This window comes from Lepidochelys kempii, chromosome 14 (assembly GCF_965140265.1).
Source record: "Lepidochelys kempii isolate rLepKem1 chromosome 14, rLepKem1.hap2, whole genome shotgun sequence".
NCBI lineage: Eukaryota > Metazoa > Chordata > Testudines > Cheloniidae > Lepidochelys > Lepidochelys kempii.
The window spans coordinates 7,802,389-7,829,597 of record NC_133269.1 but is presented as its reverse complement, the minus strand read 5'-3'; the positions used below and the strand labels follow the sequence as shown (position 1 = coordinate 7,829,597).

The 27,209-nt window shown below is 45.9% G+C and overlaps 1 protein-coding gene across 1 annotated transcript in view; it reads right to left on the bottom strand.

Annotated features, from left to right (window-relative positions):
• Positions 1-24,761, bottom strand: part of CACNG5 (calcium voltage-gated channel auxiliary subunit gamma 5) — a 28,925-nt gene extending 4,164 nt beyond the window's left edge. Inside the window, exons 1-4 of the mRNA XM_073310500.1 lie at positions 24,672-24,761; positions 2,716-2,951; positions 1,214-1,300; positions 203-343 (exon numbers count right to left, since the gene is read on the bottom strand). Coding sequence (XP_073166601.1) covers positions 203-343; positions 1,214-1,300; positions 2,716-2,923 — 436 coding nt within the window. The 5' untranslated portion in view covers positions 2,924-2,951; positions 24,672-24,761. The remainder of the gene's footprint in view (positions 1-202; positions 344-1,213; positions 1,301-2,715; positions 2,952-24,671) is intronic.
• Between the last annotated feature and the right edge of the window lie 2,448 nt (positions 24,762-27,209).

The window sequence follows — 27,209 nt, the reverse complement described above, 5'->3', positions numbered from 1 at the left end:
AGGAGTTCTGCTTAAAAATACTATGGCACAACATAGCCCAAAGTAAGGATTTAACACAGCGTTACTGCAGCTTACAGATCGGGGGGGGAGGGAGGAGGGAAAGAATAGCCATATAAACCCACAGAAGTACAAGGGCCTTCAGAGGAAACAAAGGCAGATGAGACAGCAAGTGCAATGTTAAGATCATTCCAATAAAACTCACCAGACAGAATGAAGAAGATCCCCGATACAAAGGCCAGGATGGTTCTGTGAGGCCGAATGTGTCCAATATTGCTCAGTATAAACCCGATGAACATGAAAAAGAGGCTGACCAAAGGGAAAGGAGTAGCAGAACGAATCATCTCTGGTTGTAAAAGGGGGAGGAAAAATGAGAACAGGGTTAGGCCCTCCTGTATAACACCAGACCTGGGCTAGATTGACCAGGCCAGTTCCTTTACGTCTCCAAATTGTTGCATTCTGTAGATCACTCTTTTTCCTTTCCTGTTCTCTCTGAGTCTCATGTGCATGCTGGCACCCACCCCCAAACCAACACACCCAACTTTCTTTGGTAAGCAGTTGACTGAAGGTGCAATTATGCCTGGCTGAGAATACATCTGTTAATGTTTGTATTCAGAGTAGTTTCCAACTGAAGCATTACAAATGCACATCAATATCTTTTGTGGTGGCATCACAAGTCTTTTCACGAAACACTTGGATTTATTATCGCAAAAATGTACCAAGCATGGTTAAGGTTCACACTTGGAAGTGGCAAAAACAAAACATAGGACTTTACAGGGAGAGCTGTGACATTCCATCCTTAACTCATCCCACCCCAAAGGGGATCTAAATCAGCGTGCAATGCCCCAGTCTGTATGTGCTGTATTTGTACCAGCTCTCGTCACCAGGTGGGGAGAGAATGTAAACTCATCTATTCCCAAAAAAAGCCACCGGCCTTGACCACTCCAGCAACAGGATGCAGAGCCTGGCTTGTAGCCACTGTGAGTGTCCCAGCATAAGGGGGAGACATAATCAGACACTTCTCAACATGTCTAGCATTTCACCAAGTAAAAGCGTAGTTGTACATAAGCACCCAGCTGTACGTTAAGTTACAATACAACACGAACAGGGAATCAGAAGCCTCCCCAAGTTCTGAAGTAATTCCTAGTAACCCATTGTTACTTTAACAGGCTGTAAAGAATGAATGATACAACAAAAAAGTGAATAAACTACCTACTTAGAACATTGATTGTCGATTCAGACGTCAGCTGGACGTTCATGGGCATGACGTATTCTATAGTAAAACACCGGCCACGCTCCTCACCTGCGTGGAGAAGAATCTGCTTCATGCTTGTCATTTAATTAAAATGTTTTCTTTACTAGAAGGGGTTGTTTTTTTAAATGAATTTCAGTGCATGCAAAATAAACTTGCTTTTTTGGTGCTCTTTGAGTCATAACTGTTAGTGTGTGGTGCTGAAGAAGGATGCCTGCTAGCTACCATATCGTTGACGAACTGGCTTTTTAAAATGTCGCTGGCAAAAGAGTAATATCTAAGGGAGTACTGTGAGCTGGTTTCATGTATCAGACATGTTAGATCTACAAATACTAAAATTCGCATTGTGCTGGTCATTCGAAACATTTATTGGAGGGCAGTGGAAATGGAAAAACAACAAAGCTCAAGGTATGGGAAGTACATGATAACATTACTGGGTGAAAACAAACTGGGCAGGTGGCTGGAGTACGACAGTGCATTTTCAAACAATCTGCACGTAAACAGCTGTTCCTGAATAGGAGAAAGCTCTGAAAGCTAATTGGCAATGTGGGGGGATTTTGACAGACCATGCAAGTTAGCTAGAGAGGGCTTGGCTTAGGATGCCTTCTGATGAGGCAAAAAAGGTTTAACATTTGATACAAAACACACGATCAATCAAAATGGTTGGTCTGGTGGGTAAAAAGCACAGAAATGTGAATTGGGACATCTGGATGACCCCTAGCTCTGCCACTGGCTTGGTCCCCTTAGGAAAATTATTTGGGTTATGTTAGCTTTGCAACCCTCCTCAAGAACTGCGGGGGGAGGGGGAATTACACTGGTGATAATTATTCTTCGCCTTTCTAAAGCGCCTGACACCTCCGCATAGCAAACCATTTTACTGTATAAACAAAAAGAGCAGGACTGTGACCTCATACCACCATGCAAGGAAGAACTCTCAGCTTCCCTATGCAGACTACTTGCATCACAGGTCACTACACTGGAGGGAGAGGGAAGCAACCTCCATGGGGCTGCTACTCTCCCCTATACAGGTGGCCAGAAAGTGGGTGGGCAGGAGCAAGGAACAATGGACCCTTGATTTAGCCCCTCCATTCCACATTCAGTAGCTGGTTACTTCCCACTGGAGTATGGGGAGAACAGGGAGAGAACTGTGACTCCGAGTAATTCCTTCCCTGCTGCGCTCCTGAGTGGCACAGCTCTGCCCACCATTCATTCAAGGCAGATTGTAAAGTTACAATTGATGCGTAAGGAATTATACCACCTAAAACCCCCTGTGCAACTGGAGAAACAGAGGCAAAGAAGCGGTTAAGTGGCTTGCCCAAGGTTTGTGCAGAACATCTGCAGCAAAGACAGGAAAAGGCAACTCAAATCCCTGGCTCCCGGCCCACTGCTTTACTAGGCAAAGCTTCCTCATTGACGACGATGTGAAAATCACAAGAGTAAACAGTTCTTTGTACAAAGCACCGTACCTGCCAAAAAGCAGACCCTCCAGAGACCAGAGTGCAGCGACATTTTGATTTCGGTGGTCTGATTGTGGGGCAGGATGATTCCTTCCTCCAGGTAAAGCCAGTAGTCGGTGCTAACAGCAATTCCTAAGAGCCCCAAACCACATACCGCAAACACACTGCTGAGCAGAGTCAGAGCCTTCCTGCCGCACGCGCTCATTCCAAAAAGCATCAGGGTTCCAGACGGCAATAAGGAATAGCTGGAGGGGAGAAAAGATGGCGTGATTAGCAGGGGCTGTAGCTCAGCCAATCAGTTTCCAGCGTCGCTTTCTTTAGGGTCTGTAAGTGACTAGAAGCTTTGCCCTCGCCTTTTGTGCTTATTTAGGTCAAGCTGAAATAAACCATTAAAAAAAAAAATCACAAACTCCCCAGACAGACAGAGCATTTGAACCAAATACTACCTGACTGTCACACAGTTTTACCCCCGCAATGTTCATGGACTTGCTGAGCACACTGCCTCTGGGATGTACACATCCAGCCCTAGGGACGCACACGCACACACACTAAGGGGTTGCTATTATTTGTCAGTGGTGCTACTGAGTTGCCTACATGCTAAAACCAAAATTGGGGCCCCATCTAATTATCTATCTTAGGTACTTCTGTGGCTGAGGACCTCACAATCTTTATCCTCCCAACTCTCCGGTGAGGGTAGGTAAGTGTTTTTAAGCTACAGATACACAGTAAGACGCATTCCCTGTCCCAGAGATCTTGCAATCTAAAGTCCAAATCCTGCAGAGCTTTACACACATGCTCATATTTAGGAGTTGGAATTAATACCATAGTAGTCAATGGGACTACGCACAATGTGTAAAGTGAAGCTCAGGTGTAAGTCTTCACAGATCAAGGCCTAAATAATACCTTACATTTATCTAGAGCCTTTCATCCACGAAGATCCCAAACACATTACAAACCCCTGCACCCTTGAGAACCACTATAATCTGCACTTAGCAACATACACACTGAGCCATTCTTCTGTGTGAATTTTTGTCTCTCCACTCCTGTGAGAAACGATTTGCCATCGGGGGCTAGATTGAATTCTCATATTAACAACAGTTCATTATTTTACTAAATGCACTGTGGACCACACACTAAATGACATTCGCTAGATAAATGAATGAAGTATATTGTGCAATGCATTAGCCGCACTTTATTTACCTTTTTATTGTGTTTGTTCACTTACTCGCTAATTTGCAGAATTCAGTCGCTCTCAGTTGGCCTTCCAGATGACATTACAAATTGACAAGATTTTACCAAAGCTCATCATTTTATTTATTAAAGTTTTACCAAAGGCTTTTAAGCAAAGTAAGCAGTCATGGGATAAGAGGAAAGGTCTTCCCATGGATCAATCACTGGTTAAAAGGCAGGAAACAAGGGGTAGGAATACATGGTCAGTTTTCACAGTGGAGAGGTAGTGCGTGCCCCCCAAGGACCTGTACTGGGACCAGTGCTGTTCAACATAGTCGTAAATGATCTGGAAAAGGGGGTAAATAGTGAGGTGGCAAAGTTTGCAGATGATACAAAATTCTCCAAGACAGTCAAGTTCAAAGCAGACTGTGAAGCATTACAAAGGGATCTCACAAAACTGGCTGACTGGGCAACAAAACGGCAAATGAAATTCATATGTTAATAAATGCAAAGTAATGCACATTGAAAAACATAATCCCAACTATACATACAAAATGATAGGGTCTAAATTAGCGGTTACCACTCAAGAAAGAGATCTTGGAGTCGTAGATAATTCTCGGAAAACATCCACTCATGTTAAGTAGGAGTCAAAAAAAGCTATCAGAATGTTAGGAACCATTAGGAAAGGGATCAATAAGAAGACAGAAAATATCATAATGCCACTATATAAATCCACAGTATGCCCACACCTTCAGTAAAGCATGCAGTTCTGGTAGCCCCCTCTCAGAAAAGATATATTAGAACTGGAAAAGGTACAGAGAAGGGCAACAAAAATGATTAGGGGTATGGAACAACTTCCATATGTGGAGAGATTAAAAAGATTGGGACTGTTCATCTTGGAAAAGAGACGACTAAGACGGGATATGATAGAGGTCTACAAAATCATGAATGGGGTGGAGAAAGTGAATAAGGAAGTGTTATTTACCCCTTCGCATAACACAAGAAACAGGGGGGTCACCCAATGAAATTAATAGGCAGCAGGTTTAAAACAAACCAAAGCAAGTACTTCTTCACACAACACACAGTCAACCTGTGAAAGTGATTGCCAGAGGATGTTGTGAAGGCCAAAAGTATAACTAGGTTCAAAAAAGAATTAGATAATGGAGGATAGGTCCATCAATGACTATTAGCCAAGATGGTCAGGGGTGCAATCCAATGCTCTGGGTGCCCCTAAGCCTCTGACTGCCAGATGTTGGGACTGGACAACAGGGCATGGATCATTCAACAAATATTCCCTCTGAAGCCCCGGGCATGGGCCACTGTCGGAAGACAGAATGCTGGGCTAGATGGACCACAGGTCTGACCTAGTATGGTCATTCTTATGTTCTCAAAAGTTCACTGCTCCCTGATAAAGCACTAAGGGCTCTGTGCCACAGGGCAAAAGCACAACTAAAACAGAAGAAAAGCTGCAGCAAATGACAGGTTAGAGAAATGAGAAGCAATGATGGTTTTGCTAAAGAGATTGTAGCTTGGTGGTGGGAATCAGGTAGCTAGATCTGTTTACTGCTTTTACAGAGACACAATATGAGCCTTTCCCAAGTGTGTTTGGTTCTTACTGAGCACTACAGAAAACAAGAGAAACAAACAAAAATTCCCTCTGGACAAACAAACCAACCAAATTTAACACAGGAGCAGAAGGCAACATCTTCCTTGTCCTACTTTTAAAATTGCACATGCACTGTTCAAGCTATGTAAAGCTTCAAACAATAAAATGGTAGCTGATTGAATCCAAACAGAACACAGTATTTAATTAGAGTGTACATTGCAAGGTGACAAGGAAGGCAGAAAACTCCTAAATAAACAGAAGAGACAATTTCATATCAATTGTTGGAAGCATTTCCAAAATACTGAGTGGATAACTAATCAAAAATATGGGATAGCTTGGTCTCATGCCTCTTAGGGCTGTTCTGAGCATTAGCTTGCACTGAAGTAACTGAATTGTTTTTCATTTCACACCTTTTGTTATTTTGGGGCAAGTCAGTGTGTGAACACACTCAGTTTGGAATAAGTACACTTGAAGTAGGATTTTAAGGGTTTTTTTTAATTATTATTATTATTAAACTTCCTTGTTGAAATAAAGGAAGGACCAAGCGGTTAAAGCAGGAAGCCTGGGAATCAGGAGTCCTGGGTTCCTTTTCCTGCTCTGAGAATGGGGTTTAGTGGCATGAGCAGAGGAATGTGGGGGCATGGGAGTCAGGAGGACCCCGCAGTTCTGTTCGTGCCCTGGCTCTTTAAGATGGATAAATTAATACTTACCAACAGTAACTCACAGGGGGACCTGTAAGTCTTCATAGTTTGCAAAGCACTTTGAGAACCTGCAAAGGAAGAGTGCTATCACAGACTCGTGATGATTACTGCCTGAGAAGCAGGTGACGATAAGTACTTCCTACCCCTGAATAATGATACAGTCCTTGTATGGGCAGAACAGCCAACAAGTTAAGCTTCTTCAGGCAGAGTACAATGGACTTTCCCTTTGAGAACAATCAAACACACACAGGCAATTAACCTCACCTACAACATTCTGCACTTGTCTTTCCATTAGACCAGTGCTACTCAACGTGGTGGTCCATGGACCGGTGCCGGTCCACGAGCCATCAGCTGCCGGTCTGTGTGCACACTGGGGAAAAAAAAAAAACTGCCGGTCCCCCACATCAGAAAGCTTGAGAAACACTGCTCTAGATCATACACAGAATTTCAAAATAAAAGATGAAAGCAGTTTTCCTGAGTGCAAGTGTTCTTTACACACCACTATGCTTCAAAAGGAAATACATTTGAAGCGGCTCAAACTATTTAAAAGGACAGTACCCTATTCCTATACACTAAAACTAAAGGCAAAGGAGTTAACTGAATCTTGGGAAGAAATATCCTTGGATTCTCAGAAATGCCTACCACAGTCATAACTATTTTACTCCTCCAGGATCAGAGGAGGATACCAGCCACAAAGCAGTATTAAGGCGCTGGCTCTTTCTACACTGACATTAGATAGACTGCGCACATAAGGCTCTGACGTAAGCTACAAACAGTGCTGTCACTTGAAGAATGTGGCCCAGCCAAGACCCTGCCACAACAGGGTATTAACCTTGCCTGTGGCTTTGATGAAGAGGTTTTTTAAATGGTTTTTTCAGCTCCTGGGAAATTCTGATTTTCAATATTTGCCACTGGTGACTACGGGCTTTTACATTCTGTCAGCAACACCATAAAGATACAAAATAGAGATTGCTTCTTTCATTCAAACATCGGGAGCTATCAAGCCTGAAATTGTGTGCCCATTACTTGCCAGATGCCCACACTGTAGAGCAGCATAGGAAATGACAGCCTTGACGTCGACTATACCTCTACAGAGAACATCAGCAGCGAGATACATGTTGTGTGTGCGCGCAGGAAAGTGAGGAACATTCCTCACTTTATCTGATGTATTAGTGGGCCAAAGCCAAGTAGGGATGGGTGGTTTTGGGGAAAAGAGGAGATTCTTGCTCCAAAGACATCTATAACCCTTTCATTTAATCACCTCTACCCTGTTCCTGCTGACCAAGCTCTTCTGTGGCTTGAGAGCCAAAATCATTTAATAACGGAGGGAAAGAAAAAAAGATTTTGCCCCTTTGAGAATATTTCCCCGTCCCCTAAGGAACCGTTGTAATCAGAAAAGTGACTGTGCAAATATGGCACCTTCCTGTTCGACAGTTCTACTCCCTGGGTCCACATTGAGTCATATTTTCTGACTACAGCGTCTAAAGGAAAAGAGTTTACTGTTTTACACTCCTGTTAATACTTCTCAGCCAAAACAACGATGGGAGCTGGATTCTATTCCTGGTTCATGTATCATCAACAGGACTGTCAACAAAGGGCCTGACAATACAGTGAGTTAGCACCTGGCAAGCTGGGGTGTAAATCTGCATTGCTGTAGCATGCCGCACACTAATTGTCCATGTAGAGCCTACCTCTGCGCTCCGCCCTATTGCCATTTGAAACGGCAGCGCGCACAGCACACGAGGGAACTTTCAGCGTACAGCAGCACGGTCCACAAGGACCGTTCGTGCACAGCATGCGACAGCCGTGTGGATTTACACCCAGCTGGCCGCGCGCTAACTCGCCATATCGACGTGTCCCGAGAAGCGATGAGCACCTTAAAGTCCCTGGAGGCTAATCAGAAGTGAGTTTTTAACATAGTGCAGGGAATTACAAAATTGTTCTTTCTAATCCCTTGTCCAGGACCAGTGCTTGGGAAAATATACTGGTCTGGCAGAATTCATACTGGTTTACTGGTGCATTTCTAGCACTGACTTGAGAGGTCAGACTTCAAAAGCATGCCATTCTGATTGCTGCTAATCTTTCATCTCCCTCACTTCAATTCTCATGTGGTTTTAACAGCTGATCTCTGAGGACTTGTGTAAGACACTGTGAGGGAGAGAATGGACCTCAACCAGAGCCATCTGTCTCCCCAGCGCCTCCCTGGACCCAGGACTGAGCAAGGGAGTCCCCCCCCAAACACACACACACTCTGGGAGCACTAGAGAAGCCACCCAGACACTCCAGCCCTCAGGGGCAGAAGCTGCAGGAGCCCTTTGCCCCCTCGGAGAACTTTCTGCAGTTCTGACTGGACTCTCTGCCCTGTGCTGATCAGCTGTTTGCCCCAACCCTCCCCTTCTACCTCACCCACAGGCTCATCACCTCAGCATCACCCCTCTTACCCTCCCTTCCCTTTAGCCCGGCTCCTCCCAAACACACTAAAGAAAAAAAAGATAGATAGATTGAGGCAGTAACAGGACATTTGCCACCTTCACATTGTTCGCTCTGCCCCTTCCCCCACCATGTGCCCATCTTTCTGTTTAAGCTCTTTGGGTCAGGGACAGGTTGGTTTTTTTGTTCTGTCTTAGGTACAGCTCCTAGTACAATGGGCTCTGAGGTGCTACAGTAATACAATACTAATATTGCTGTTATGCCTTGTGAATCAGCAGGGGCTTGGAAGAGGGAGATTCTTCAAAGGTACAAATGGGAGAAAGGTTTGACTGTCAGTAGGAATTGGGCAGTTGTCCTTTCTGCCTTTGAAAATCTCACTCTAAATGAATCCATTGTGCCACTGAAAAAAGGAGATGGTCGGCTTTCCAATGAAATCACGTGAAGAATTAATTTTTAACGCTGGTGATTTGCGAGATCCCAGTCCTTAGAACTGTCCCTGCTTCTTCAGTCTCACTACACTCTTTTGGTACCAGTCCAGGGAAGAATACAGAAAGTCTGGAATGTAATCTGCAGTCCGAATGCTTTCCCTCCTGGTTTATACATATAACATTTGAATGATAATTGTTCATGTACCTCTCCATGACAGACCCCTTCAGAAACCTTTGAAACTAACACTGGTGTCATTACAAATGCCATTCATCCAAGCTCACGAGTGACTGACTTGAAATTCTCACCCATTTCTCCAAGATCTCAGATATAAAATATTCTGGACCTGATCTCTGAACCCAGTTCTCCATGGCAGCAGGGGAGAGACCAGAGCAAGAGCAACCACCATTGTCTAGGATTTATTTTTCACAACCCAGTTACAATCTGTATTTCAGCTGGCTGATCAACACGGACCATGGCAATAGATCCAAGCTTTAAAGCCCTCAAGTGCCTATGGCAAATGACCCTCCTTTCAACCCCAGGTCTCGGTTGAAAGTGAAATCAAGCGAAGTTGGCAGCTATTAGTGCTGAAGCCTCTTGCTAGAACGCAGTCTCCAATTTACTGCTGTTTGCGGCAAAGTGAAGCACTGAGAAAGTGATCTCCGCTGACAAGAGAAAATGTTTCATTTATGGACACACACTGGGATGCAGCAGGACAAATGTGGTGGCCTGGCTGTGTAATTTCAAAAGCATAGTGCAAGGGCAAGGCAGGGCAAGCAGAACAGAATCGAGGCTATAAGGTAAATGTATGAACACGCACACACAGCGCGTTAGATTTAGGAGAGGAACTAAAGCAACAGCAGAGATTAAGGAGAAAATAAAGAGGAACGAATAGAACACAGTGAAAAGAGGAAGGTGAAACCCACTGAGTGAGCTTTCAAATGCACGAAGAACGGTAAGGAAGTAGGTAGCAGCCAGCAAGTTCAGAAAGAGAGCAAGGATGGGTAAGGAAGCAACTGACTTGAAAGACCAACTCCCCGCTAAGCTGTAGCAAAGCTTTTTCACTGGACTAAAAATAAAGCGCTTCAAGAAGCGAAATGTATAGGTAGGGTCATTGCCAGCAGATCGAGGGACGTGATCATTCCCCTCTATTCGACATTGGTGAGGCCTCATCTGGAGTACTGTGTCCAGTTTTGGGCCCCACACTACAAGAAGGATGTGGAAAAATTGGAAAGAGTCCAGTGGAGGGCAACAAAAATAATTAGGGGACTGGAACACATGAGTTATCAGGAGAGGCTGAGGGAACTGGGGATGTTTAGTCTACAGAAGAGAAGAATGAGGGGGGATTTGATAGCTGCTTTCAACTACCTGAAAGGGGGTTCCAAAGAGGATGGCTCTAGACTGTTCTCAGTGGTAGCAGATGACAGAACAAGGAGTAATGGTCTCAAGTCGCAGTGGGGGAGATTTAGGTTGGATATTAGGAAAAACTTTTTCACTAGGAGGGTGGTGAAACACTGGAATGTGTTACCTAGGGAGGTGGTGGAATCTCCTTCCTTAGATATTTTTAAGGTCAGGCTTGAGAAAGCCCTGGCTGGGATGATTTAGTTGGGGATTGGTCCTGCTTTGAGCAGGGGGTTGGACTAGATGACCTCCTGAGGTCCCTTCCAACCCTAATATTCTATGATTCTATGGTCTCCTCCTCAGGACACAATGTAGCCCGTACAAGAGGTCAAGGATAAACAGGTCAAGGGAGAACGGATCTTTCCAAACTTAACTTTGCAAAGTTGCAGAGAGTCTGAGTAATTAGGACTGGGCCTCCAAACTCGATGGAAGCACTGTCTCAGTTTGTCCCACTGCTTTAAGACAATTAGCAAGGATACCACTGGACACAGCACAATGCCAGACAGATTCATGGTCAGGCAAATCCTCACCTTCTCAATGCAGACCCAGACAGGATGGTGCTACAAGGGAGCAGGCACAGCCATGGATTGCCTTGTATCACGTCTTACTCCAGATCTTAGCTTACAGCCAAGTGGAAAGCACAAAGGTCAACTGACCTACATGAAGATACTCTGAGCCCACTCCCCACTAAGAGAAGGGAGGTTTCAATCTTGTAGGCAGCAGAACAGTCCAGGAGCCTCATCCTCCTGGAGACCTTGCATGCAGCTACCCAGACAGTTCTAGTCTCTGTTGGGCTGGGTTTTCAAGAGATCTCAGCTCCAGTTAGACACCCAAATAAGAGCCGGGTTTTCAAAGGTACGCAGCACCCAGAAACTCTCATTGTGACACCCAGAACCCCGAGTGCTTTTAAAGATCTGGCTCAGCGTGTCCTACCAAGATGGCTTTTCAGTTCTTTGGTCCTGTCCCAGCAAATAAAATAGACTCTTAAGCAGGGAGCCAATTTCTTACCTGTTATCAGGGAGATTTTCAAAGGCACAGATGGGAGTTAGGGGCCCAGCAAGCACTTTACTGCCCTTTGTACCTTTGAAAATCTCCCCCTGCTTCTCTCCAGTGCTTCAAGCAGTGCTGACTGGTGGAAAAGCCATGCTGGCCCATCACTCTGAACCAGCCATGTGACAAGACTGTATATGTCTGCATCAGTCTACAAACTCCATTCTGGTGGGTGAACCTCCCGCTTTGATTGACAAACTGCTGTGCCTTCACTTTGACAACTTGTAGGTGCAGAACCAAAGCAACATTCCCAAGGTCACACAGGGCGTCTCTGGCAGAGGAAGGCACTGAACCCAGGTTTTCCGATTCCTAGTCCAGCACCCTAACCAGAAGGCTGTTTTACCTCTTCAGCTTCTGCAGTGCAGTGACTACAAGGCCCAACCTCATTCACAACACACCATACAGTGGCTAGGACTGGCTTCCAATGGTCCTAGCAATTTCTAAATAATGTGTGTGTGTGACAGGACAATAGCTTGCATAGACGCCATTTTAGATCATGTGCATATGTATTCAAGACCTCATTTACACATTAGTTGCTAGATCAAAACATAACCCTGGAAAGCTCATATTTCACATACCCTGCCTACTCTCAGCAAGCAGAACCACCACATTTTGAAGGTCAGCAAAACTCAGGGTCCAGTGGATCAACCATGGTGGCAAGTTTCACAGCCTAGGACCCTCCACAAGAAATGCCTTTGTGTCTGGCTCGCAAGAGTTCAAATTTGCAGGAGCAGCCAGCAGAAGTGCAGCTGTTGGGAAAAGTAGCCTCTTGGGTAAGGAGGTCCCAGACCATATGAGGCTTCATAGTCTCAGTTGTCTATGTCAAAATGATTAAAATGAGAAACATAAAGGGCTGAGAAAAACAGAGAAACTGAAAGGGAGGCGGAGGCTGTCTGTCCATGTTACAGTGAGACTCTGACCTAGTGGTTTCATAGAAAAGATTTGAACAAATTGATTCTTCAAAAGAAAAGCGGGATCTAAAGTTCTCCCTGATCTCTGAAATACTTCCTATTAACGCAAAGTTTAGTTACATAAACTCTTAATTATTAACAACAGATGTCACCTTTCTTTTGGTAGCCCTTTCACGCCATGCAGTCAGCGCCCAGGCATACAAAAGCCTGTATACAATATTCATATACCTGTGTACTACTTTGTAAATTCCCGAGTAACGGCACCATTAAAAAAATCCAGACACTAATACTCTCAGCTCTGGATGCAAGATTTACAAAGGAGGAATATTCATCACCGTAGAAGTCTGCAGATAAACCTGAACGGAGAAGAATCAATTGTGAATTTCACTCTAGGCTGCAGAATTCTCATTGCTCTGAGTTATTGATTATGGTACATGTCCACTGACCTCTGTTCATGGTACTATATCATACTGGCAGCTCTTTCCCCTTTTTATTCTAAATGCTCACAGTCTAGTAATCCAAACAAACTAGCAATCCTATTTTGCCTTCAGCATTTTGTGTTAACCCACACTTGCATGTGTCTGCCTCAAATGGAGGCTTTAAAGAATTTTAATACAGAGACACTGAAAGCAGTACACTCTAGCTGAATGTACAGTAGTTCAGTGAAAGGTGGGAAGGAGCGGATGGTTTAGAAGACTGGTAACTGGACACGCCACCTTCACATCAAGGCCAGTTCTGATTTAACCTCAGAGTGAATGAAATTACCATAACTGGACTGACTTTTTATTTGCTTTCAGGTGCAATTTAAGATGTTGCTGACCTACAGAGCACAGAATGGTTTGAGCCCTGGCTAAGTGAGAGATCCCCTGTTTCCTTATGCACCAGATAAAGTCAATTATGGTGCCTATGGTACTTATAAAAAGAAAAGGAGTACTTGTGGCACCTTAGAGACTAACCAATTTATTTGAGCATAAGCTTTCGTGAGCTACAGCTCACTTCATCGGATGCATACTGTGAAAGTGTAGAAGATCTTTTTATATACACACAAAGCATGAAAAAATACCTCCTCCCACTCCACTCTCCTGCTAGTAATAGCTTATCTAAAGTGATCACTCTCCTTACAATGTGTATGATAATCAAGTTGGGCCATTTCCAGCACAAATCCAGGTTTTCTCACCCCCCCCCACCCACACACAAACCCACTCTCCTGCTGGTAATAGCTTATCTAAAGTGACTACTCTCCTTATAATATGAATTCAGTAGAAACAGGTCAAGCCCTGATATGTTACACACCCTTCAGAGTTAAATCCTTCTCCCATGGAAGTCCGTTCCAAAACTCGCATTGCCTTAAATGAAAACAGAAGATACGGCCTTTGTGATAATGTGGAATTGCTATATATTAATCTATGGCTATTGATGGCAATAATTTTATGATGTGTCCTGATCAGTGAGGTAAAGTTAATGTATAACTATGGTGGGTTATTAGAATTGTCTGTAGGACTGTGCTGACCTAACTTAATGGGGATGGGGTGGGGGGAAAGCAAACAAGAAGACCACAGGGTGGGTCTAGATAAGACTATCTAAGCACACGCCTGAAAGACAACGAGGCAAGCTGTTAGTTTCAAGTATCCTGTCTCTGACAAAGTTGTAAACCTTGTTTTGCCAGATCAAAGGAATAACAGTTAAAATTGTCTTGATTTCTGCAAAGGGGGACACTAACAATTATATTTTAAGGCGGAAAAAACTAACAGTAAAAAAATGGCAAAGGATAAGCAAGAATAGCAAGAATTGACTAGGACTGACTGCAAATGAGAATCAATAGCACAAGCATACACCAAAGGCCATCTTCTGTTTTCATTTAAGGCAATGCGAGTTTTGGAACAGACTTCCATGGGAGAAGGATTTAACTCTGAAGGGTGTGTAACATATCAGGGCTTGACCTGTTTCCACTGAATTCAATGGCAAAATTCCCATCATTTTGAGTTGTTTTCCTAGAGAAATAATACTGTTAATACAAGAAAAGAGATACCAACATCCCAGAAAGATGAAGGCAATAAAAATCTCATGAGACTAAATCAACATAAATGGAAGCAGATTGCCCTAGTGGATAGCACACTGGACTAGGCACCAGGAGACCAGGGCTCTATTCCCAGCTCTGCCACTGACTTGCTGTGTAACCTTTGCTAAGTCACTTCACCTTTCTGTGCCTGTCCCCTCCTACCCTTTGACTTGTCTATTTACACTGTAAGCACTTTGGGGCAGGGACTGTGTCTCACTCTGTGTCTATATAGCACCCATCTCAGAGGATGCATTTAAGACAAATGCTTGCCAGGCATTATTACTTTACTAGTGTCATCTGGAGGTTTAAGATGTGCAAATCATCATTCATGCCAGTGGAGATCGAAATCCATCCTCAGTCTCACAAATTTACTGACAAATTTAAGGCATTTCTTGTATTTAAAGAGAAAGATGAAATCTCCTCCTTTCATAACTTTTCCAGCAGGGTAGTAAAATGCATAGTGACAGATTAAAAACCTGGACATCTTTTCTGTATCCAGACATATAAGATAGTTTTAACGAAGTTTTAGTTTGAACTAGAAGTGAAAACAAAATCACACATGCTCGTACAGTGCCAACCATCTTATCCCTGCATGAACCATGAATTAGACATTAAGCCACGAAATTTCTCTGTGCTACAAAGTTTTACCCACATAAGCTAAGAATAACTCCTTGTTAAAGGATATTAATTACAGAAGGCACAGAGAAAAGGACTCTCCATGCTCCAGGATTATTCTGATTTGTAGCAAATGCATTGGTAGGTAAGTAGAGGATTAGGCTCTTGACCAACATTTCCCCTTTCTGCCCTTTTCTTTGAGTGCTTGATGCAGCTAGGGAGCTACAGACAGAGCTACAGTGACATGACAGCTGGAGTTAAATTAAGCAGAAGTGGGGGTGGTGGGAACAACCCCAAGAGCCAAATTAGAAATTCCACCTCACTCCTCTCTCGAGTTCTTACATTCCAGGCAGCACACACAAGTAAAGACGCCTGTGTAGCAGGGGTTTTAAAACAGGACAGCTTATGATTAATAGACAGAGTTCTCCCCACACTATGGGGAGCTCCTGCTTGGGAACATTGATGTGGATTACATTTTGCAAAGTGGGCCTCCCTTTCCATGTGACAAGTGAAAGCAAGCAAGATGAGCCTGAAAAGAAATCCCCAGAGAACCATCTCCATCCATCTCTGAGCAGTGATCGCTGCAGACAATGCATTGTGGAGCTTGTGTGTGCAGAGGGACTCAGAGACCTAGCCAGCCTGCCTTATTAAAGACAATTGCTACCACGGAGCAGCACCCTGCAGATGCTGCTGTTAGTAGTCAGCCCAACAGCAAATTACATCCCCTTTCGCCACTTAGAAACCAGCCTTGCCACAAACCCACTGAGCATGGAAACGGTATCCTAAATAAACCAGAGACTGACTTCGGTATACACACTTCAGACAAGCAGCTTAGCAACTCATGGGCATTAGCCATCTACACTAAAATCAACTAGCCAAGAACAACCTTTGTTTCCTTACGGCTTTTCTAAAGCAGTTGGGTATGGGGCCGCTCAGATTGCAATAGAATATAGCCCTAAAAACCCAGCCTTAACATTATCCTGATTATGACAGGGGTCTAGACTCATCATTTGGTGAGGATTCCTCCCTCTCGTTTTGCTTCATGTCCCCAATTAACTTTCCCTGGAACGCATCCTAATTGTCATCATCGGTTATCCAGTCTGAGTGCGATTTTGAAGCATAGACAGACAAATGTACCACGGCTCTTTTGATGTATTCAAACTCTGTGCTTCCTATGACTTCAGCAAGAGTCATTACAATCTCCTGGGCTGAACTGCTAATGTCTCAGGAGACAATAGGAAAATCCTTGCAGAAATGCAGAGGAGTCTGTTGCCATTCCCAACACATCTACAATTCTATACCCTAAAACTTAACCTCCCACACCCACTTCCCCTCTTTGTGCTCCTCCCCCATTCTTTCTCTGTTTTACCTATTTATACAGTAAGCTCTTTGCAGCAGGGACCTTCTATACCGTGCCTAGCACAATGGAGCCTCAATCTTGGTGCAAGTCTTTACCTGCGACCCTGATGCAAATAATGAATGATTAAAACAGGGAGTGGACTTTGGAAATTTTCACATCCCCCAGAATACACAGCACCATCTGCAATAGAGGGACAGGGCCTTTGTCTACCCTTCCCTCCAGACCCAAAGGGACCTGCACAGGATAACAAGCCATGCCCCCCACCCTCCCTTGAATCTTCCACCTGGAGAACAGCAGCAGCATCCAAGAGGAGTTTGCAGGCAACAGCCAGCACTGGTTATAGAGGAGGGTGCAGGGTGTGAGTTAAGGCCTTCCAGCTCCCTGCATTGGCTGCAGAGGGACCCAACCAGGACACCAAGCCCCAGTATCCCTCCCTCCAGATGAGGAGCAGCAGAAGAGCCTCTGCAGCCTCCTGACAGCATCTTTCATTCAGCTCTGAAACTTGAACATAGAGCATCTTTTCCTTATTTGCTCGATTGCCACTGGTTGGTCCCTCTTCGCCCTGCCCCCTATCTGTGCCCCCTTCAGCTTCCCAGCCTCACTCCCCTTCTACACTGTGTCTTCTATCCCCCTCTCTTTTCCCACACCCCTTCCCACCATCACCCTCCCTCGTGTCAGTCCCAACAAGTGCCACCCCAAAGCAAACAAAAACCAAAGAAACCCTAACGTTAAGTTTGCATAACAAAAATAAACCCATTTTTTAAAAAAAGCAAACCCTGGACAGCTAGCTCTAGCATGGCGTGTGCCGGTCACCACCCAGACCTTTGCTCTCTGTGCTTGGAAAACACCGAGCGCATTTTGGGTACAACCTGAACGTCAAGATTTCAGAAGAACCTGCCCGTTCGGGGTCATTGATCTTCAGGCAAATGGCTGTGGAGAGAGGAGGGGACCCAAGCTGATCAGAAACTGTGGGGCTGAGCTAGCACAAACAAATCATTCCAGCCCAGCGAGAAGCGAAGACAAATCTGTTCCCATCCTTCGGCCGGACGGTTGGCTCACAAGGGCTGACCTCATTCACACGCCTGGCAGACGCTTCGGCAAAAAGAGTGATGAGAACATTTGGCAAGCCTGACGTTTTCTTGCTCCTTTCCTGCAGCGCCTGGTATGAACATGCCTTCTTCGGGCATCACACTGAGAAATCCTGCTCCTACCCCTACTCTCCATTTTCCTTCCTCTGGCCAGTTAAATCCCACTTGTGCTGATGAATTTCCCACCTCCTCCTCTGGCCTGCTAAGTGCAAATCCTTGACGGAAGGATACTTTCCCATCTTGTGCTTTTCGTTCTGAATGCTCCTCCCAGATCCCAGCGCTACAGCTACTAGACAGCAGGACCCTCTGTACAAGCACTTCCATGCCATGCAGGTGGATTGCAACATGGTTCACTGCTAGCCAACTGGCATACACAGCATGCTCACCTCCCTTCCCCCTGCTTGCCAAAGATGTGAGAATCCTGATCCGAGGTCACACTTCTCTCCTCTACAGCAACATATTATTCCATCAGCTGAGTCACAATGCTAAACCCTCAGGAAATCAATGCCTACCTAGTTTCTGGTGAATCCACTATGTAAAACTTCAGGCCAACCCAGTACAACAAGGACACAATTTGGCAAAAGTACTTGTGCCATCTCTGTAACTGCGGCAAAGCACTCATTAAAGAAGATGCTTTTCACACTGAGCTGAAGGCCATTTGGAGAAGAATGTTTAATATTGCACCATTCGCTTTTACTATGGATGTCATCTCCCGCTCTTTCCTAACTAGCAGGTGTGCAGGGGAAAACTAAGATTGCAACATAATAATATTGGAACATCTGGTCACCCTAAACCTATGTCTTATTTGTGTGGGTTATGAAAAGATTCTTAGTATTTATTCTATTTCAGTCAATTCTGTGGCAAAAAGTATTACTATATAGGTGTGTAGATAGTAGTCTGTTGATACATTGCAAATTCTACGGTAGGTCAATAAGTTATTTCCCTTCTTTATCTTACATTCCAAAGTTGAAGCTGAAGCTGCAAGTTTCCTGGTATGGACTGTGCCAGATGGGGATTCATTCAGCTCAATGAATATATTCAACAGCTACAGTAAAGCTACAAGGAATTGGAGAAATAAACATATAAAAAGTTGTCTGATTCCTGGCCATCAAGCAGAACAGCTGTGTATCAGGCGCTGGCAGATAAAGGGAAAGGCTCTTCAGGAACCTGCTCATTCTTATTCTGCATGTTTAACAATCCCAGAAAGCCCCCAGAGCCAAGCCTTGCTCATGCAAATATTCTCACTCAAGTCAATGGAGAGATGTGCATGAGAAAGATGGGTGGGATTTCTTCCAGAGGGCATTTACACTGCTAAAGGAGCTCTAACTGGCTATGACCAGCCGTGGTGCCAACCCAGCCGTGTCTACATTTAAAAGGATGCAGCACTGTAGCACTTCAGTATAGACACTCACTCCAGCAAAGGGCCAGGTTCTCCCATCACTGTAGCTAATCCACCTCCCCGAGAGGCCACAGCAGTCTACACTGGGGGTTCAAGGTTGGCTTAGCTGGGTCTCTCAGGAGCATGGATTTTTCACACCCCTGAGAGATGTAGATACCTCGATGTCACTTTCCAGTGCAGACCCGCCCCCAGTGCAGTGGCTCCTATCCCATGCCCCACTATCAGTATAAGGAGTGTGGCTGGAGGGAAGGGAATGCAACCAAGGCTCCCTTCTGACCAGCAGATCCTTCACTACCATATCAGCTCCTTGGTGGAATTGGCAGTGGATTATTGTTATTACTTATTATTTGTATTATTGTTGTTCCTAGGAGTCCCTGTCATGTATCAGGACCACATTGTGCTAGGCACTGCACAAACAGAACAAAAAAGACAGTTCCTGCCCCAAAGATGAAAGTAAGAGCAGTCATTAGTAAAAAGCAACTTTCTCATCCTCTTCCTCAACTACAGTCTGTACCCTCTGCCTGCTGTGTAGGTTATGGGCCTGGAAACTATTCCATTATTCTCCTCACCTAGTTAGAGCACAGTTGATGAAGAAAGTGATTGTAGTGGACTTGATTTCAACATAAGTCACGATGCAACAGCAGGAAGCAGCCCCACCCAAAAAACAACAGCACATTAGTTGTTAAAATTAAACCAATATATGTTCTTTGTGAATTCAAAAGGAAAACATGGAAACAAAGGGCACTTCATCAGAAGAGGGCGAATATGTTAATATTCCTTCAGCAGGGCTTTCTTCGGAGTGTCAGATAATTCGCTCCCACGGTTACCCCTTACAAAGACATATAGCGACTTTAAAAAAATGGCTTTTAACACACCTGCCAAAATTGGGGGTACTTAGTTTCCTCACTGTGCTTTTTGATGGAAAGAACTGCTAACCACCTCTCAGGAAGGCACGGTGCTGGGGGGAATGAATGGTTAGCATTAGTGAGGGCAGCATTGTGGCAAACCAGACAAGAGCTACATACAAAGCAAACAAGTTCCCCGTTGCTGCTCACTGGAGAATGGTTCAATTGTACTTAGGTTAGAAAAAGGGGGTCTCCGCTGGGTCTGAAAAACGTGATGGCAAAAGATGCTAAAAATGTCAACCTTAAGGGGTTGAGAGTTTTCAAAATGTTGAACTAGTCAGCAGTCCTCTGAATGCAAAATCCCCCTCTGGCTAACTGACATGTTGGCTAAAATACCAGCTTTTATAGCTCACAATACTTCCAGCGAATTTAAATAACCACTGTTTACAGAAGAGAAGACAGATTCCATGTCTCAGTTCACTTGTTCATACGGCAACACATGGCCAAATATTTTTGTTTATACTTCATTTAACAAGCAGGTCAGGTGTCACTTGGATTCACATGATCTTCTCCCGCTGCATGTTGTCTAGAACCTCTCACTTTCCTGGGTACCATAGGGTTTTATATCCCACGGCACCTCACTTTTTCATATCAAGACTTCATTATTGCTGTGACTCAGTGTTAGCTCTGAGACAAGATAGAGGAGTTACTCTCTTTTTTTGGACCAACTTCTGTTGGTGGAAGGTACAAGCTTTGAGGGTTAGCGTTGCTGGTTCTACAGCGATTCAATGAATCTGAAAGTTTTATTTTTCTCCCCAGTGGGCAAAGCCTCAGGAAAACAACCCAATACACACATACCCTTCCCATACAGACTTGGGAAGCATGGGCTGACTTTGGTGGAGTGATAGAACTGAGATTCTAAAGTCAAGGGGCCAAATCCCCAGCTGGCGTAGATTGTTGAGGCTCCGTTGACAGAAGGGGAGCTCAACAATTTACCTAAGTTGAGAATCTGGCGCAAAAGCTCTTAGTCAAGGAAACTCAGTATAAATGGCAAATTGTTTTGTTAACAGAGTTGACCAATCACTTGACCAACTCCTATTTTCTTTTAATGACTTTACAAGCTTAACAAGTTGAAGCCAATAAGACTGGGATATAGAAAATGAAAGTGCAAATAAATGTCCTTACTTACAGAGAAAGGATGAGAAAAAACAAAAGCAGAGAGCTAATAAACTCATTCACAGATTTAAAATTTAGTGGGGGAGTTTATTAACCGGCACATTCCAATAACTGAGCCACCAACACAAATTGAACAAGTGAGGGAAGAGTTGTATAGTCCCAGGGATTTAACACTTCACTTGTCCTGCAGGAAGGAGCACAGTTCTTTTTAAACAGAAACTCAGTGTTATTCAATGGTATTCATCCTGCAGGATCAATGGAATTCTACAGCTACAGGAGTTAAACCTCCTAACCAGTCTAAATCACAAACGATCTCTTTTGGGATCAATCCTACAGCCAAATTTTCACTGAAGACTGTAAGTGTTTAGTGTGATAAAAGACAGCACAATCCAGGTACTGGAACTTCTTTTTGATAGCGTTAAAACTAAAGGGAAAAAAGAGAAGAAGTAAAAAGAAAAGGAGGACTTGTGGCACCTTAGAGACTAACCAATTTATCTGAGCATGAGCTTTCGTGAGCTACAGCTCACTCATCGGATGCATCAAGTGAGCTGTAGCTCACGAAAGCTTATGCTCAAATAAATTGGTTAGTCTCTAAGGTGCCACAAGTCCTCCTTTTCTTTTTGCGAATACAGACTAACACGGCTGTTACTCTGAAACCTACCAAAAAGTAGTAATTACAGCTGGATGGAAAAAACAAAACATAAAAACAACATGTACAGCTTCGGAGGCCGCTCTCTCTTATTTCATCACAAATCACCTCTTCATTAACTAGAGCCCAGCATCTCATTTTGTTAAGAATTAAAAAGGACAACTCTGAGGCTTGGGAGGCACTTCAGTATTCTGGCCCTGTCTAGACTAGGTTAAAAGGGATGTTAGAATACATTAGCACATTCTGACATATTTGACAATTCAGTGTAGATAAGACCCCACACTGCTTGTTACTCATGTTAAACTGGTTGAGATTAAAAGTGGGGGAGAGCTTAACCTTTAACTTAATCAGTTTAGCATGTGTTAAAGTCTACACAGCCCTGCTGGCACAGGACTTCTCAAACATGGCCTTGTCCACACACACACACACGTCGTACCACTTTAACTATAATGGCATAGCTAAAGTGGTACAACCCCATAGTGCAGATGCAATTATATCAGTACAAAAGTGCGGATACGGGTGATTATTCCTCATATCAGAAGGGGAATAAATTATACCCATGTAAAGCATTTTTATACACATTGTCCACATGAGGGTATAAGTAAAAAAAAAAATCACACAGTTATACGAATACAAACAATGTGCATAGACCAGTTAGGACAAGCTACACCTCCTGTCTTTATACTTTAGGCCTGCTGAAAAGTATCAGCTAATGAGATAAGACTTCCATAGCCTTTATCTAATCATCACACCCCTTTCTCTCAGCATCACAGAGAATTCCCTCAAAATGAATTAATTCTCGAGATCATTTTTTCACCAAAACTAGTAGGAAAGAAACAATTAGATCATGTAAGTGTTTGACTCTCATGGGCAGGTATAGGAGGCCCTAGGCTCGCCTAAGATCAGCTTTGATATGCAGACCAACACTGCATCTCCTGGACAGCCCAAGAAATTATCTTAGATGAATGTCTTTAAGCTTTCTGGCTTTTACACCTGTAATAGAGCTGGACTCACCCAGCGGCGCCTCCCGCTGGCTGTCCTTGGGAATTAGCTCATCTGCCTCTGGAGCGCCCTCTGTCGTCTGGTGATCTGCCTTACCGCCGGCCCCAGTCCCTCCCAGGACCTGGTGCCTCCTCCCACTGGCAGTAAATCCCAACAATCCCTGAGGGTCTCCCCTCCCCGGGGAACCCCCACCCACTACTCCCACCTCGCCTCAGTCTTGGCTACTGCCAGTCATTGTTTAGCCCCACTCCCCAGGGCAGACTACAGTGTATCAGTCACTCATCACAGGCGAGGGGGTTTGCACCTGCTGCCTCTGTCTACCCGTGGACTGCCCCCTTGCAACCCAGTACCTAATAGGCCCTAATCTAGGCCTCACAGCCTGGGGGTTTCCAGGCCGGAGCTCCCCTTCTCCCCTGGCCTTTCCCCCTCAGCCCTGCTCCAAACTAGGTATTCCCTCAGGTCCCTGCAGTCAGGCCCTTCCCTCTCTGAACACAGAGAGAGACTCTGGCTAAGCTTCAGCCTAGCAGCCCCTTTATAGACCCAGCTGAGGCCATTTCCCCAATCAGCCTAGTTTTTCTTGCCCTCAGCCCTGGCTCTCTCCAAGGGCTGGCTTTTAAGCCCCACAGGGCAGGAGCAGGTAACCACCCCGCTACACATCAAATTAAGTAACATAAATCACATACCATTGTGATTGCCCCTCATTCATCTGACCTTTGTTGCAGCCTGGCCCTATTTGATGCAGTATTTTGTAGCTGGGTGTTTTAAATATGAGCTCATGTCTGACAATGAGAAGAAATGGCAATGCATTTGGTAGTTACTAGACAATGGTTGGCCAACAAGTGGCGAACAGGGCAATTAGCCTCTCATCAGCATGAGTCGTTAATGTCTATCAAAGCCACAGAAGAAACCTGATCTCGAAGGAGGGACCCTGTACACTCTCGATTGTTCCAGCCGCCTGTGTTCTATAACGCTGCATTTGTTACCATCACACTGAAGCTGCCTGTTGTTGCAAGGTGCTGTTGCTGTTGTCTTGCCCACAGTGTTATATTTATACTGCTTCTTAACACCCTTCCTCCCCCATCGCTCTGTCCCGGATGCTGTGTGACATGCGAACACCTTCCCACCCACCAAACTGGCAGGGCTGGAATAGAGGGGGGCAAAAGTTATAACACAGTGATTCATTCTCAGGTGGATTTGGTTTTCACAGTTAGCTGCAGTTCAGATGAAGTCTTAGATCACATGGGGAGGAGAGGCAAAAAGGTGGCCTGCCATTACACCTCTGCATATGGGAGTAGTAGATACTGCAGATTGTGCCTCAACTTCCTTCATTTGCCCCAGTTTTCCATCCCATCACAATCTGCATCTCTATCCCCCTCTCTCCCCAGCTGTTCACTCCCCCTGCCACACACACTTGTCCTGGCTCAGCTGCTCTGTGGGCACCGGGCAAAGGGCAGAGAAAGGGAAGTGGCTTTAGTGAGGCTTCCCCCAGTGCTCATGCTTGCCATCGGTCCGCTAAGAGTTTGCGCTTTCTCAGAAAGAGGAGGAGGAGGAGGAAAAGAAAAAGCCCATTGTACAGGCGGAGCAGAATCCGCTTTCAGCCTGGACTCTGCTCACACCACAGAGCAAAGAGACGCTGCCCGGGATCATCAAGCCAAGGGAAATATTTCAAACACCGAGCCCCAAAATAACTGAACCTCAAGGACGGACTCAAAGTTCCCTCTCCATTCGCGATAAAGTGCCATTCTCCGCACTGCTGAGATCAAGAGGGCGAGGTCCCTCCAAAGACCCCTGTGCAGATGAGCATAGGGGTTGTGGGCAGTATTTTCTTCCCAGGGTAGACCAGGATGCTCTCCCTTAAAACCCCATGTGCTGATCTCCGAATACCATGAGGCAGAGGGACCCCGTGCTTTGGATTTTCTGCCTGGGCTGGTGTGTGCATTTCAAACACCCCTCTGCCTCCAGGCAGTGAAATCTGCGTGTGCATGGGCGTTTGCACAACGGCCCTTTCCCCATCCCCTGCACGCACACACAGCCAACCCCCCCCCCAGCTATTACGAGAACGAAAAGCGGGTCTTACCTTTGGACTGCAGCAGGCGACCCCCACGATTCCCTCGCCGCCGCCGCCTTGTGATCGGAGCTCCGCGGAACTTAACAAGGCTCCCGGCCCCTTCCCGCTGCCCGGCTCCGCAGCAGGGGCGGCCGCGGCGCGCAGGCAGCCGCCGGCGAGGAGACGGCGCTCAGACGCGGGGCCCGCGGACCGGCCCCTGGGCAAGCGGCGGCGCGTGTGAACGCTCCGCGGCTCCAGCGCCGGGTTTTATCCTCCTTCCCCGGGGGTGGGGGCGCCGCCGCTGCAGGGGAGGGAGAGACCCAGCGGGGCTTGGAAGGGAGGAGAGAGGAATCACATGGCGGTCGGAGCGTGCACTTGCGGGGGGAGTCCCTGACCCCCACTGGTCATTCCCCCTCCCCACACACACTCTCCTCCTCCGGGGCTTCCCTCTGCTGGGGCCAGCCTCAGACAACGCACCCAGGTCAACTGGCTGCAGAAAAGTCGCCGAGGAGACATTTAGGGAGGGGGAGGCTACATGAAGCCAGACAGGTGGCTGGTGAGCTGGGTGCTTGGTCTGGCCCTTCCCTCTGCTCCCCTGAACCCACAGCGCGGAGCAGGGGACCCAGATGGGCACCTTATCCCTTCTACGGTTCCCAAGGGAGTTAGGGGCCAAACTCCTGTGGGCTCCTTGGAAATCCCAGTCTGTACACGCGAGCTCCGAAAGACTTTCCCACCTGTTCACACAGGGACCACTTCTTGCATCACAGATGCAGCCACTTCTGGGGCAGAACCCTGCAGCTGTTGAACCGCCCATGAACACTCTGCAGCAGTTGGTGGCAGGTGTTTGTTTAGGGCAGCAAGAGATTCTCCCTTTGTAACCTAGGTGAGTGTTTTTCCCCCCCCCTGCAAGTTTCAGAGCTGTTCGAGATATTTTGTAGAAGGCCAGATCTACACTTAAAAATTAGATCAATCGAGCTGCATCACGCCGGACTGTGAAGAAGTTTTCACCCTTTGTGATGCAGCTGGGCCAACCTAGGCCCCTGTGTAGATGCAGCTAGAGTGGTAGAAGAATTCTTTCATCAAGCTAGCTACTACCTCTCGGGGAGATGGATCAACTACACAGCAACACAAAAACCCCTTCCATGGATGTAGGAAGCATCTACACTACAGTAGCATAGATGCAGCACCATGCTCTAAGGGTATGTCTACACTGCGGAATAAGGTCGAATTTATAGAAGTCGGTTTTTTAGAAATCGGTTTTATATATTCGAGTGTGTGTCTCCCCACAGAAAATGCTCTAAGTGCATTAACTCGGCGGAGTGCTTCCACAGTACCGAGGCTAGAGTCGACAGCCGGAGTGTTGCACTGTGGGTAGCTATCCCACAGTTCCCGCAGTCTCCACTGCCCATTGGAATTCTGGGTTGAGATCCCAATGCCTGATGTGGCTAAAACAGTGTCGCGGGTGGTTCTGGGTACATATCGTCAGACCCCCGTTCCCTCCCTCCCTCCCTCCCTGAAAGCAAGGGCAGACAATTGTTTCGCGCCTTTTTTCCTGAGTTACCTGTGCAGACGCCATACCACGGCAAGCGTGGAGCCCGCTCAGGTAACCATCACCGTATGTCTCCTGGGTGCTGGCAGATGCAGTACGGCATTGCTACACAGTAGCAGCAACCCATTGCCTTCTGGCAGCAGACGGTGCAGTACGACTGGTAGCCGTCATCGTCATGTCCGAGGTGCTCCTGGCCACGTCGGCTGGGAGCGCCTGGGCAGACATGGGCGCAGGGACTAAATTTGGAGTGACTTGACCAGGTCATTCTCTTTAGTTCTGCAGTCAGTCCTACTGAACTGTCTTATGGTGAGTGGGCAGGCGATACGGATTGCTAGCAGTCCTATTGCATCATCTTCTGCCGGGCACGCAAGAGATGTGGATGGCATGCAGTCCTTCTGCACTGTCTGCTGCCAGCCAAAGATGTAAAAGATAGATGGAGTGGATCAAAACAAGAAATAGACCAGATTTGTTTTGTACTCATTTGCCTCCTCCCCCGTCTAGGGGACTCATTCCTCTAGGTCACACTGCAGTCACTCACAGGGAAGGTGCAGCGAGGTAAATCTAGCCATGTATCAATCAGAGGCCAGGCTAACCTCTTTGTTCCAATAAGAACAATAACTTAGGTGCACCATTTCTTATTGGAACCGTCCGTGAAGTCCTGCCTGAAATACTCCTTGATGTAAAGCCACCCCCTTTGTTGATTTTAGCTCCCTGAAGCCAACCCTGTAAGCCATGTCGTCAGTCACCCCTCCCTCCATCAGAGCAACAGCAGACAATCGTTCTGCGCCTTTTTTCTGTGCGGACGCCATACCAAGGCAAGCATGGAGGCCGCTCAGCTCACTTTGGCAATTAGGAGCACATTAAACACCACGCGCATTATCCAGCAGTATATGCAGCACCAGAACCTGGCAGAGCGATACTGGGCGAGGAGGCGACATCAGTGCAGTCACGTGAGTGATCAGGACATGGACACAGATTTCTCTGAAAGCATGGGCCCTGCCAATGCATGCATCATGGTG